This window comes from Ceratotherium simum, chromosome 22 (genome assembly GCF_057802395.1).
Source record: "Ceratotherium simum simum isolate JZ-2026a chromosome 22, ASM5780239v1, whole genome shotgun sequence".
NCBI lineage: Eukaryota > Metazoa > Chordata > Mammalia > Perissodactyla > Rhinocerotidae > Ceratotherium > Ceratotherium simum.
Window position 1 is genome coordinate 33,046,618 of NC_141921.1, and position 14,900 is coordinate 33,061,517.

Genomic DNA, 14,900 nt, shown 5'->3' on the forward strand with positions numbered 1-14,900 from the left:
CCCAAGCTGTAGTAACCAGAGCTGTGTCTTGAGCTGAAACTTGAGCTCAGAGACACCAGGGGGTGGGGAATGGGGCGGGGTCCTCCCCATCAGGTGGTGGTCCTGCCCGCCCCCCACCCCCACCACCAGCTCAGCTTCTCTCCAGAGCGCAGTTATCCCTCTGTGCAGGGGCTGGGCCTTGGGCACTGGACCTCACTGAGGGCGGCAGGTCAGGGCTGGGGCTCTGGAGAGGCTGAGGCTGGGGGAAGGGGTAGTTGAGCCAGGGCAGGCGGCAGCCAGTCATGTGTGTCCATTCCCAGACCAGCCCTCACCCTCTCACTTGGCAGACCACCAGGATTGGAGTCGCCGTTAATGGGATCCGCAAGCACTGCTCGGACAAGGAGGTGGTGTCTTTGGCCAAAGTCCTCATCAAAGACTGGAAGCGGCTGCTGGGTGAGAGGGGGCAAGGTGGGCTTGGGCCACGTTTTTCTCCCAGTACCTGGGGTGAAACTGTGCCTGGCAGGCACTCAGCGTATGTTTGTTGAATGACTTAATAAATGACAGATTGCCTCCAGTGGAGAGTGTCAAGTGTTTGTGTACACAAGTGCAACATTTGTAGACATGCGAGTTTTGTGTACATGTGCCTATGTGTGTATTTCTGTGTGCTTGTAAGTGTTTGTATATATAGCACATGTCCGTATGTACACATTAGTATAAATATGTGCATGGGGGTGTGCAAATGTTTCTATCCCTCTGTGTGTGTGGATCTGTACCATACATGCAGATTGTATATGCATCTGTGTATAAATGTATATTTGTGTGTGTGTGGCTGTCCCTGGCCCTGCGCTTTGCTTCTTCCTCCCCAAAGCCATGCTGGGTCCTGCTGAGACAGAGCCGAGTTGAGGAACAATGCCACCCTTTTGTTTTCAGACTCCCCTGGACCCCCCAAAGGAGAAAAAGGAGAAGAAAGAGAAAAAGCAAAGAAGAAGGAAAAAGGAATTGACTGTTCCGATTGGAAGCCAGAGGCAGGCCTTTCTCCACCAAGGAAAAAACGAGAAGAGCCCAAAGACAGGTATTTTTTCTGGGATGGAGAGAAGGGGGCCAACACTTGTCAGATCCTCTGCCAGCAGCTCTGTGTATATAACTTCATCTAATCCTCACACCCCCCGGAGGTGGTTATGGTTATTATCACCTAAGGTGCCTCCCCGGGGGTCTTCTTTGGCTCAACCAGATGGACTCACAAGACCCCAGTAGGCCTCCTGGCACTGGCGTCACCTAGAAGGATGCAGGGACAGGAGACACAGTGCGCTAGGAGGGCAGCCTCAGGCGTTTCTCATCAGCCAGAGTCCTCATAGGGGACCACACGGTGTCCAGAGCTATTCTCTGGCCCAGCCAGGTGACAGCCCAGCTGCAGGGAATGAGACTACAATGAATGGGAACCCCCTGACTTAGAAGCCCCATGTCCCAAATCTTATAACAGTCCCATCGACAAAGCTTCCAGGATTCCAGCAAGGGTAAGGACCAGTTAACAAGATTCACTACACTCGGGGCAGCCCAAAAGCTCTGGTTTTCCGCTAATTATTTATAGTTTGTTCATAGCCCTTCCTGTCTAGATGTAATTTACCAATCAGGGGTCATTTGCACTATATGCAGTGTTGCCTAGTAACACAGCTGATATTCCACCTTTGTCAGTGATGAGGAAGCTGAAGGTTGAGGAGCAGGGACTTTCCCAAGGTCACACAGCCATTATGTGACAGAGTGGGATTCCAGTCTTTGTCTGTCAGACCCCAGACCTCTGCTGAGAAGAACTGTTGTTTGTGTCAAATTCGTGCCCGCTCTCCCTTGCCCGCCCCAGCCAGGGTCCCCAAAAGTGCATGGCTTCCCAGGGCCCAAATGTCTTACCCATCCTGGTGGATAAAAACCCTCATGGATATGTAAATAAATCCTACCTATTCCCTTTGTGACTAGACAAATCATTTAATTTCTTGGCGGGGGGGTGGGGGGGGTAGGGGGGTGGTCTTGTTTATCTAATAGATAAGAGGGTGGTATGAGATAAAACTGAATAGTATCTGACAGTACTAGATAACATGGACAATGCCATCCACGATATATCAACATTTTTAATGTACATACCTTTTTGCCCAGTATATCCACTACAAGGAATTCATTTTAAGGAATTAATCAGATTAAACCTAAAGAGGATATGTTCTGTGTGTAACATTTTTCAGCTGGCGTTTCTGAAACATTTTTTCCTCTGAACCCTTTTTAAATGAATGTTTGTTATCATCCTATAAAATAAGTGTTCTGCGGAAAACACTTTAGGAAACAATGCTGTCAGAGGAGTGATTCTTGACCAGGAGGGAGGTGGACCTCCACCACACTATTCCCATTTTTGGTTGTAAAAATAACTTAGAGGAGAGAGGATGCTCCATATCCTGAAATGCACAGAATAGTCCTACACGTTAAAAATCATCATGTTGGGGCCAGCCTCGTGGCATAGTGGTTAAGTTCCCACATTTCGCTTTGGCAGCCCGGTGTTTGCAGATTCAGATCCTGGGCGCGGACCTACGCACCACACGTCAAGCCATGCTGTGGAGGCATCCCACATACAAAATAGAGGAAGATGGGCATGGATGTTAGCTCAGGGCTAATGAGGAAGATTGGCAATGGATGTTAGCTCAGGGCTGATCTTCCTCACACACACACACACACACACACAAAATGCCAGTAGGGCCCCCATGGAGAAGTAGTGCAGGATAGAAGAATATTTAATGACATGGGAAAGTGTTCACTAAGTATTAAGAGAAGCTGTGTACTGCATAGCGTATATAGTATGATCCTGTTTTTATAAAAATTTAATAAGTGAATTTTACGTATATGCATAGGAAAAAAGATGAAAAGGATATACACCAAGATGGTTAATAGTGATTATTTCTGGGTGGTAGAATTGAGAGGAGTTTTTTTTCTTCTTTTTGAAAATTTTTGTCTTTCTAATTTTTTACCCATAAATATGTACTAATTTTTTTTTTTTTTTAAAGATTTTATTTATTTATTTTTCCCCCAAAGCCCCAGTACATAGTTGTCTGTCATAGCTGCACATCCTTCTAGTTGCTGTATGTGGGACGCGGCCTCAGCATGGCTGGAGGAGTGGTGCCTCGGTGCGCACCCGGGATCCGAACCCCGGCCGCCGGCAGCGAAGCGCACGCACTTAACCGCTAAGCCACGGGGCCGGCCCTGTACTAATTTTTAAATAAGGAAAAATAACGAACCTTTTTTTATTTTTTTGTGAAGAGGTCAGCCCTGTGCTAACATCTGCCAATCCTCCTCTTTTTTTTTTTTTTTTTTTTTGCTGAGGAAGACTGGGCTAACATCCGTGCCCATCTTCCTCCACTTTATATGGGATGCCGCCACAGCATGGCTTGCCAAGCAGTGCGTCGGTGCGTGCCCAGGATCCAAAGTGGTGAACCCCGGGCCGCCGCAGCAGAGCGCGTACACTTAACTGCTTGCACCACCAGGCCGGCCCCCTGAAACTTTTTTATTTATTTATTTATTTATTTATTTATTTATTTTATTTTTTTTTTTAAAGATTTTATTTATTCAGTTTTTTCCCCCCAAAGCCCCAGTAGACAGTTGTATGTCATAGGTTCACATCCTTCTAGTTGCTGTACGCGGGACTCGGCCTCACGCTGGACGGAGAAGTGGTGCCTCGGGGCGCTCCCGGGATCCGAACCCGGGCCGCCAGCATCAGAGCGCGCACACTTAACCGCCAAGCCACGGAGCCGGCCCTGAAACTTTTTTAAAAAACAAAAATATATCAATGTGATTGTGATTAAGACGAGCTTCATATTCTATATTATACAATAAAATTTTAAAATCTGCATTGTTGGTTTTTTTCCCACAATGATCCTGTATTGCTTTTGAAATCAGAACAAATAATAGCACTTTTTAAAAATAAGCAAGTAACAGTGATAAAAATCTGTTGTAGAAATAATGGAAAATATAGAAAAGTAGAAAAAAAATCACCCACGTTCCCACCACCCAAAAACAATCACTCAATATTTTGGTATATGATTTTTCTTTTTATTCTCTCTTTGTTTTCTATAGTTATCATCAATTTTATAGTCTGCTTTTGAAAATGCAACACTTATCAAATGGTTCCATAATCTTTTCTATGTTCTGTTCCTTTCATTTTGCTAATTTTGCAATTGTTTCCCACTTGGAGAATCCTAATTGACATTTAACTTATTTTTTTTTTTTAAGATTTTATTTATTTATTTATTTTCCCCCAAAGCCCCAGTAGATAGTTGTGTGTCATAGTTGCACATACTTCTAGTTGCTGTATGTGGGACGTGGCCTCAGCATGGCCGGAGAAGCAGTGCGTCGGTGCGCGCCCGGGATCCGAACCCGGGCGGCCAGTAGCAGAGCGCGCGCACTTAACCACTAAGCCACGGGGCCGGCCCGACATTTAACTTTTTACGTGGTGTGTTTTGTTTTCCCAAAGGGGTTAGAAGGTTGGCTGGCAGGGGTCCTCTGATCCACAGTGCACAGCATGAAATGAACATTTACTGAATATTGCTAGGCCCAGCCCTACCAGTGCAGTCTGCTGTGGACATTCTTGCTCTCACTGGTCTGGCCATGTGTGGAGCGTCTGTCTGGTTCTGAGCACTTTGGCAAATGAAGGACCAGGATGGGGAGGGGTCTCGTGAGATGAAGTTGAAAAACTAGAGGCTGAACTATTGGAAGAGGAGACCAGATGGAATATGGGACTAATCTGTAGAATAGGGAGTGTAGCCATTGGGTAAAGATGGCAGCCTGAACACATGCGTTTTGTTTTGTTTTTTTTTTTCTCTATCCCCAAATCCCACTGAATGATCGGTAAAGGGATTTCTTTTAGAGGCCTACAAGGACAACAGGTATGGAAGAGGAAACAGTTGGAAAGCAGAAAGCCAAGTTCTGGGCTGAACTTGGCCACTTACTCACACCCTTGGTCTTTGAGACTCAGTATTGTGACCTGCAAAATGGGCACCATTTTCTTAGTTCTTCTTAAAAATAAAATGTTTTATTTGTAATATATTTTAATTATATTTATTGTTTTAATTTAACTATTTTGTAGTATATTTATTTTATTATACAGGTAATTATTTAATCATTGTAGAAAGTTTTAAAAATACAAATAGGAAACTAAATAATCATCCACTATCTAGAGACAAGTATATATATAATCATGTGTATAAATATATATATACTTTATATAATCACATATATATATCCTTCTAGGCTTTTTCCTATGCATCTTCACTACCCATAGAATACTTAGTGTATTAATAAAATGGAATTAAACTCTATATACTATTTTTTAACCTTTCCACATACATTTATTTATTTATTTCAACAGTAAGTCATGTCTAGTATAAAAAGCTTAGAAAATCAAACACAAGAGGAAAATAGCAGAAATAACCACTGTTAACATTTTCATGTGTATCTTTTTCATCTTTTAAGAACATATATGTATACATTTATATTTTCTTAATAAAACTGGAAGTGCGCTATACATACTGTTTTGTAACCAGCATTTTACATTTGAGAACATCTTAAACGTTTTCCTGGGATGTGCAATTGCTAATGCCAGCTTACCTTCCACAGCTGGAGAGCTGGGAAATGAAGTTCTCACTGTGGCTAAGCAGAGAGAGGGGACGTTGTTTCCCCACCTTGCTGGGAGAATCAAGTCGGCAGGGGTCCCACTTCAGCTCAGTTAATAAACTTCCTTTCTTTTTAGTTTTCTTAATAATTCGTTATCATTATTTATTATATAAACACTAGAAGCATATTAGTGAAATTTAAGATAACAATGAAAAATATTTGTCCACAGTATGCCACTTTCGACAAATGAAACAGCTTTTATTTTTTCCTCTTCCCTCCCAGTCCTGATCTACTTACACACAGAATTTTTCCATTCCTGCAGGCAGAGTGTACAAACTATTATGTCCCTGTTTATTTATCTTCCTGTTGTATTCTAAGCATTTTTTCATGTTCCTGAATAGTTTTCATAATGATCATTTGCAATAACTGTAGAATATTTCTGGTTTGTTCTAAAAAGAAAAGCAATGAGGAAGGGCCAGAAAAGGGTGAGTCTCTGGGATAGAGGCTCATGTCTTCCCTCCTTTCTCTCACTGCAAGAATTCTGGCTTCCCGCTCTGGCCTGCACCTGCCTTCCCCATGGGGCACCCGGGGAGGAACCCCACAGAGGAACTCCCAGGGCCTGGCATGGGATCACAGGGGTGTGTGAAGGAGGGTCTCCCTCTCTCCCTCTCTGCTGCCGCCTCTGTGTTTAATCTGGGATGAGGTTCCGGAGCTGGATGGGTCTGGTCCACAGAATAATTAAGGCTAGCCCCTGAAGCTGTCTCACCCACTGTCTCCCGAACCACTTAGAGGATGAGGTGGGAGCTAGAATTCCATGCAGGAACATTGCACAAGCTGGAAAACAAGAAACCAGATGCCTAGGATTATGGAGCATCGAGGACTTCTTTGTGCCGGGAACTGCTTAGGGATGTAAATGATCTAATGTCTTCTTCCTAGCCAGCCCCAAGATGTAAGTCCTCTTCTCCCCGTTTGACAGGTGAGGATGACCTGTCCAGGGGCAGGGCTGGGATTACAACTCATGTCGTTGCCTCCCTTTCTAGAATTGTGTTATATATGTCTGTGTGCATGTAGAAAAACATCTGGAAGGAAAGACATTCAACATAATAGTTGTTACCTCTGGGGAGGTTTCTTCTTCCACTTTTTAAATTTTTATATTTCTGTACTTTTTGACTTCACAGCATTGGGAGCACCTGCTCTGCGCAGACACCATTCTGTTTGCTTGGGATACATCAGTGAATATGTTAGATTGGGTTCCCCAGAAGCAGACCCTGAGACATGGAGTCAAGTGCGAGGGGTTTATTTGGGAAGTGACTTCAGGAAATGCAGATAGAGGAGTGAGGAGGTGAGACAGGAAAGGGAAGGAAGCCAGCACAGGGTGTGTTAGTGAGCAGGCTACTGCCGTGGGTGACCAGGGCTTAAATCCTTTTGGGGAACAGTGGAGAACACACCTCAAGTTGACCCACTTGAGGGCCAAGGGAGCTGGGGTATTTATCCACCAGTCCCCACGTGTCTGGTCGAGCGCTGCTCCTAGGGTCATTAACTCCCCAGCACTTCCGGTGCAGAGGCCCAGGGGAGCTTGTAGAAGGAAGCCCGTGGGTCCCAGCACTGGGAGAGTGAATGCCCGAGGGAATATGGGTGCAGCACAGACAGTGTCCACCACAGTGAACAAAACCCCCCAAACTCTGGTCTTGCAGAATTTACACAGGGAGTGGTCAGACAGCACATATAATAGGTAAGCAAATGATATAGTATGTTAGCAGGTGACACATGCACTGAATTAAAAGGAGAGCTGGTAACTGATGTGGGAGTGGGAGTTAACAATTTACACACAGATAAATTTTATAAAACCAATAAAAGGGAAAAATACGTTCTGTATCATGAAAAGAATGTAGCTACATGCATTTTGGGAAATGGGGGGAAAAGTTTCACTTCTAATCCCATCACCCTAATATAACCATGGTTAGCGTTTGGGTGTATTTTGTTTCAATCGTTTTTCCTCCTAGGCACTGGTTTTCTTGCATGACTGTAGGCACAGCATACGTCTCATTTTGTACCCTGTTTTTTCACTTGCTGTTTTAACCCAGCTCTTCTGTCTCCAAGGCCTGTGTACTTCTCTCTTCCTCCTAAAGTGCCTGCAGGAGAGGCTGAAGCCAATCTTCTCCAGCTCCTCATGAGAATAGGCAATCCCAGGAATTCTAATCTCCGTGGACTCCAGCTAGCCAAGGCCTGCCTGACAGCAGGGAGAGGAGGGGCCTGCTGAGAATTAGTTATTAATAATGAGTAATACATGACCTAACACATGTAACATATCTGGTGTGTATTAGGTTTTCTTCCCTTGTGTTGCTTCATTGGATGGAGGGTAGGTGAGGGTGAGCAGCCAGCACTGCCTGGAGCTTCCTCTCCCAGGCAGCTGTGGTCCAGGTGGGCTCCATCATCCTCAGTCCAGCAGGCCTGGCTCCGGGATGCTTTCTCTGATCTCTCTAGACCAGTGCTGATGCTACCCTACAAGAGAATCTCATCACCAGTTTCTCTTCTTTCAGGAGAGACTCTGTGGACTCCAAGTCTTCAGCCACCTCCTCTCCAAAAAGGCCATCGATGGAAAGGTAAAGGAAGCCATGGACCTCTCCATCCCTGAAGTCCTGTTCTACCTGTGTCTCTCTCTCTGCTTTAATGGAGGAAGCCCGAGGCTGGGGAAAGGAGGAAACCTCATACATTATGTTGCCTCCAAATTCTAGGACCTGCACAGTAAGACTGTGAGTTCTGTGGTCAATTAGCAATGTCTGTCATGACTAAGGCCTAGGAATGGAGGCTGCAGTGTCATCCTGATTCTAGACCAGTGGTTCCCAATGGTTCTTCAATTCATTTAGAAATTTGTGGAGGTATTTTTGGTTGTTGCTATGACTTAGGAGGTATCTTAGCTCGGGCTGCTATAACAAAATATCATAGACCGGGTGGCTTAAACAACAGACATTTATTTCTCGCAGTCTGGAGGCTGGGAAGTCCAAGATCAAGGTGCCAGTTGATTCAGTTCCTTGTGAAGGTTTTCTTCCTGGCTTGCAGACAGCCACCTTCTCACTGTGTCTGCATGTGGCAGAGGGAGAGAGGGGGCGCTCTGATCTCTCTTCTTCTTATAAGGACATTAATCCCATCATGGGGCCCCACCCTCATGACCTCATCTAAACCTAATTACCTCTCAAAGTCCCCCCCGTCCAAATGCTATCTCACTGGGAGTTAGGGCTTCAACATATGAATTTGGGGGGACACAAACATTTAGTCTGTCATGGGAGTGGGGGAGGAGCATCATAGCATTTAGTAGGCAGTGGCCAGAGATGCCAAATGTCCTGGGATGTGAAGGACAGCCCTGCATAAGGAAGGATGGTCCTGTCCCCAAATGAAACACTGACCACTAATCCAGTTCTGGGTTTGATGCTGTAGTAAAAACATTTGACATTTGTGTAAGGATTTATACCTCCTGACTTTGCCTGTGGCCTTGAAGTCTCCTGGCTCCCTCCCATAATGCATTCTTTCTCTGACGGTCAGTCAAGCAGAATATGTTTGTCCTTCCAGCAGTTGTGCCATTTCCTACGGGTTCAGAATTGGGGGTGGGCAACCCAAAGGGACAGAAGCAAGTCTTATAAATTCACTTCATCCACTACCCAGACTGTTTCCTGTGCTCTCTACTTCTCCATTTCATCTTTCTCTTCCATTCACTCATTCATTCATTCATTCGGAGAGCACGCGTGTTGGCACCTCCTGGCAAACTCAACATCCTCCAGGGGTCAAGGGCGTGTGCACACACTGGGTGACTAGTGGAGAGCAGCTGCCCGTCTGAAGGGGGCGCCCACTCCCCAGCCCCAGCTGGTTGTTGCTTTATAGAAACCCAGGCGCAGTGCGCCATGTCTTCCAATTTTTTAAGGAAAGCTGGACGTCTAGATTGCCATGTGAAATTCCCAATTTTAAATATTGACCACGTATTCATATTTTTCTAAGACACAGTAGGGCAAACACAACACATTTGTAGCCCACCAGTTTGTGACCCTTAAGGCCAGGCAGAGATTTAAATTCATGATCTCTGCCTTCGTACAGCTAACCACTAGTGTAGAAGCAGATGCCCAAATGCTTGTTTTCTGAAGCCATAACACACAATGGGAACGTAGGAGAAGTGTCTCAATATGACTTGAGAAGTCAAAGGAGACTTCACAGAAGAGAGAGTATTTGTACTGAGAACTAAAAAACAAATAGGAGTTTGCCTGGTAGACAAGCCAAGAGAGGGCCTCCCAAGCAGAGGGAATACACATGCGAAGGTGTGGCAGGATGAGTGAGCATGGTGCTCTGGGAACTGTAGCTGGAGTACCGGGGACAGACCACGAAGGGCATCACTGTGACGGGGAAGAAGGTTGCTCTTTATCAGCTGCCCTTAGCACCCAGCTGTCGGAATTGTACTCTTGTTCTCACCGAGCACAGTTACGCATGCTTGGCAGTGCAGTAACCAAAATGCCCTCGAGGTGGTGCGCAGGAGCAGCAGGCCGGGCCTCCAGGTGCCTCTGCTCTGACCTGGGGTGAGAGTTTTCTGAGGGCTTGGTGATGTCAGACCACACATCGGGGGAGCAGAAGGAAGCTATTGATAAATCCAGCCCCCCACCCACTCCAGTGATGCCCTCTCTGCAGTTTGGCACAGTTCCCAATCTTGTGCATTGAAAGCAGGATGAGCATGGCTGCCTGATATGCCACCCAGACACGAATTCCAGCCAGCCAGCCAGCCAGCTCCTAGCCAAGAGGAGGGGCCCAGGCTGGGAGGGCCCTGCCAGGAAGGTGGGGAGAAAAATGCAACAAGCAGCCTAGCCTAGGCTGGGTAAGGGGACTCTGGAAAACTCTCTGCCTTTTAGAGACACAGTGAGATGTGCTGAAAAAAGTTTGGAAGGCAGGCAGACCTAGATTTGTGGTCTGACTCTGCCATTTGCAAGTTGGATAACCTTAAAATAAGTCAGTTTAACTCTCTGAGCCTCAGTCTATTGATCTGAAAGATGGGGATAATTATGACCCCTCTCATGGTCACTGTGAGGATCAAATGAGGTAATGAAACACTTAGCACTGTTTGTAACCCATGTGAGTGCTCGATAAATGCATAATGCTTAGTAATAATACACTTAACATGGTAATTTACGTAAGTTGCCTAATACTTCGTTACTGGAATTCTCTTAGGTGCTTCAATTTCTCAACAACTCTATAAGATGGGAACTGTTGTTATCCCCATTTTACACATGAGAAAACTGAGGCACCTAAAGGTTAAGGAACTCGCCCGAGGTCACATAGCTACAAGGTGGTGACGTCAGGCTTTGAACCTGGGGGTTTGGCTCTGGAGCCTGGGTTCTTAATAAATATACCACCTCAGTGTAGGCATTCCCCAAACGACAACTGTTATCATTGTTGTTTGTTGTTATGACTCCTGGTGGTTCCCCACCGGTGAGTCCTAGACTTTAAGGGGTGGGGATGGGGCACACAGGTCAGAGAGGGGCAGCACCAGGAAGAATCTGGGGCTCCATCCCAGGTGTAGGAGATGGGATGGCCCAGGTCGTGGGAGTTGACAGATGCTGGCACAGACAGAGATCCCTCTCTTAAGCCCAGGGAGTGGGGCCACTGGCCTTCCAAAGAGGACCTGTCCCCTGCCCAATTCAGCTCTGCCTAGCCCCGCTGGATGTGCCTTTCGTCTCTTTGTGGCCAGCTCCCTCAACTCATCCTGTATTCATTCATTCACCGAAGAGTCATCAGGTGCCCACCCAGAACACTGTCACAGGTGCTGGAAGACAGTGGTGAGCCAGCCAGCGGGGTCCCCATACGCTGGAACCTGTAATCTGGAGATGGAGGCAGACAATGTTGATAAACACATAAACGAGCTAATTGTAGACTTGGACGAGTGCTATGAATGAAAGAGATCAGGTCACGTGCTAGAGAGTTACAGGGCAGAGACAGTCTGCTTGGCCGGGGTGGTCAGGGAAGGCCTCCCTGAGGATATGATATTTGAGCCGAGGCCTGACCTGCGGGAAAACACCAGTCATAGGGAAGTCTGGAGGAGGAAGAGCCTTCCAGGAGGAGGGACCAGCCGGTGCAAAGGCACTGCAGCGGGAGTGATGGGTGTTGAAGGAACAGAAAGAAGCAGTGCAGTGGGGGCTTCAGTGAACTGTGAGGGGATCGTGGCATGAGACTAGGTCAGAGGGGAGGCAGGGCCAGATGTGGAGAGGCTGGGAGGCCATGGTGAGTTTGACTTTATGCTGAAAACAACTGGATGCCATTAGAGGGTCAGAGGCAGGGGAATGATGGGATCAGCTGTGTAAAGGGCCCCCAGGCTGCTGTGTGGCAAGTGGATTGTAAGGGGGGCAAGAGGATGCAGGTGAGAGCCCAGGGGCCGGGACCGGGGTTGGGTGCAGGGAGATTTTTGGTTGCAGGCAGCCCCTTAGACTGGAGTTTATACCTGTCCCAGTCTTCCCTCACCCACAACTTTCCCTCCTGCTGAAATCTGACTCTAGGGAGAGCAGGCTTGATCCCAGCTTCTCTATCCCTGTGCCCTGCTGCCAGCCTGCCCAGTTGTCAGGGTTGGGTAGAATCCAGGGTAAGTTAATCTAGAACAGTGAGGTTCAAACTGCATTAAAAATAAATAAATAAAAGCTAGGGAATCCCTTCGGACAAATTTTTGGGGATTCAAAACGTAAACCTTATAAGAGCCTTCCCTCCGCAGCCCACCCCACCCTTGTGGCAGCACCAAGACAGCTTTGAGGAACCTCAGAGCTCCAGAGAACACAAAAATCCCAGTGGTCCAAGGGTGTCTGAGGTGCCAGAGGGGATCCAAGGTCAGACCAAACAGCAGGGGTTGGAGGACAAGGAGGTCACGGGCAGAATCCACAGTGAGAAGCGCTCAGGGGGAGATTGAATGGGATTCTCTTATAACCTCAGCTTTTCAACACTGGGAAGCCTGGGCTGTTCAGTCAGCTTCACTCTCAGGCACAATTCCTTGGGCCTGAAAGACTGTCAGAAGCCCAGCGTCCTGGACATCCATAGCTCCTGCAGCGGCCCAGGCTGTGCGCTGTACAGGCTGTACCAGAGGTACCCAGGTGACAATGCAAACGGTGCCCCCTGGAGTTGGGAAGCCCTTTGGGCCCTTCTACTAGGGCTCAATGTGGTAAGACCCTGGAGCGAAGGAGGGGATCCTAATTTCTTCAGCTCTGATGAGTCAGTTTTTCCTAGGAGGCATGAGGGCTGGCTGGCAGATCCTGATGGGTTACTGGAAGAGAAGACTGGGAAGAGCCAAGATGTGAAGGCAGAGACATCTTGACTGCCTGGCCCCCTCCCCAAGAGTAGCGTGGAGCCAGCTCTGAAAGGGAGGGAGTTGTGCAACTATCACAAAGTCACTTCACTTCTCCAGGGTTCCATCCCCTCATCTGTAAAATGGGGCCCGTAACGTGAGTCTCAGGTTATAGAGGAAGAAATAGCAAACAGGCAGTAAATGGTGGCTCTTGTTATTACCATCCTTCACAAGCCCCAGAGTCTGTCCATATCCTTTCTCTCCAGCTCCCTCACGCTCACGATCCAGGGGCCCTGAGCCCCTCCACATCGCCCATGAAAACTATGGACTTCCATTCATTTCTGCCGAGAATGCATCTTCCCACCCACTCCCCTAGTGGCCGACTCCTACTCCCCATCCCTTGCTGAATTTCTTGGACTGAATTGCACTGTAGTGTGTGACCTGTTTGACCTCTCTTAAGCCATGCAGTGAGGGCTGGCATCGTGGTGCTGGTTGGCACGGGCCACCTCCCGGATGCTGGAGGATGCCTCTCAACGTCGCCCAGCACTCTCTTCGTGAGGACCTAAAAGGGACCAACAGGTGGAGGCTAAGCCTCAACCTGGTGTTTTTGGTGGCATGCAGCAGTACTGCATTCGTTTTTTTACTTTTTTTATTGTGGTCAAATATCTATAAGAAAATTTGCCATTTTAACCTTTTTTGTCAGCATAAGAAAAAAGATATTTTATCATTTCAAGTGGATTAAGATTTACCAAATATATAAAACCAGTTAGTTATCATTGCATATTTCAGGTTTTATGGCTACTCCTATTCATCAAACTTACTATATAGATATTTTTATTGTGGTAAAATACACATAACATAAAATGTACCCATTTTAACCATTTTTAAGTGTACAGTTCAGTGGTATTACGTACATTCACATTGTCGTACAACCATCACCACCACCCGTCTCCAGAACTTTTTCATCATCCCAAACTGAAATTCTGTACCCGTTAAACAATAACTCTCCATTCCCCTCTTCCCCCAGCCCCTGGCAACCACCATTCTACTTTCTGTCTCCATGAATTTGACTACTCTAGGTACTTCATAGAAGTAGAATCATACGATGTTTGTCCTTTCATATCTGACTTATTTCACTTATCATAATGTCTTCAAAGTTCATCCACGTTGTAGCATCTTTCAGAATTTCCTTTCTGTTAATGGCTGAATAATATTCCATTCTAATTATACACCACATGTTGTTAATCCATTCATCTCTCAATGGACATTTGCATTGCTTCTACCTTTTGCTGGCAGCTCCTTGAGAACTGGAAGACAGGAAGCCTGTCCGAGCCATCAGCACAGAGTGGCCACTCATGATTGTTAAATGTTAAAAAATGAAAAGCAAGACAAGTGTTTCTCATTACAGAAGTTGATATATTCTTCATAGGAGATTTAGAAAATATGTATAAGCAAAAGAAAAATATTAAAATTTCCCATAATCCCATCTCAGAGAGATAATTACTATGAACATGGCATTATGGTCTGAATGTTTGTGACCCCCCCAAAATTCATATGTTGAAGCCCCAACCCCCAGTGTGGCTATATTTGGAGTCAGGGCCTTTGTGGAGGAAATTAAGGTTAAATGAGGTCATAAGGGTGCAGCTCTGATCCAAAAGGATTAGTGTCCTTAAAAGAAGAGACACCTGAGGGGCCGGCCCGGTGGAGCAAGCAGTTAAGTGCGCACACTCTGCTGCGGCGGCCCAGGGTTTGCCAGTTCGGATCCCGGGCGCGCACCAACGGACTGCTTGGCAAGCCATGCTGTGGCGGCGTCCCATATAAAGTGGAGGAAGATGGGCACAGATGTTAGCCCAGGGCCAGTCTTCCTCAGCAAAAAAAGAGGAGGATTGGCAGATGTTAGCACAGGGCTGATCTCCTCACAAAAAAAAAAAAAAATGAAGAGACACCTGAGAGCTCGCTTGCCCTCAAGAAGGTGGCCGTCTAC

At 46.5% G+C, this 14,900-nt stretch overlaps 1 protein-coding gene across 4 annotated transcripts in view; it reads left to right on the plus strand.

Moving 5' to 3' along the window:
• TCEA3 (transcription elongation factor A3) overlaps nucleotides 1–14,900 on the plus strand; it is a 35,107-nt gene that overhangs the window by 5,702 nt on the left and 14,505 nt on the right. Inside the window, exons 3-5 of one of the 4 annotated variants that reach the window (XM_087446578.1) lie at nucleotides 300–447; nucleotides 910–1,051; nucleotides 8,160–8,222. In XM_087446578.1, the coding sequence (XP_087302704.1) occupies nucleotides 300–447; nucleotides 910–1,051; nucleotides 8,160–8,222 (353 nt within the window). The remainder of the gene's footprint in view (nucleotides 1–299; nucleotides 448–909; nucleotides 1,052–8,159; nucleotides 8,223–14,900) is intronic. The other 3 variants (XM_087446579.1, XM_087446580.1, XM_087446581.1) reach the window with 3 other exon arrangements.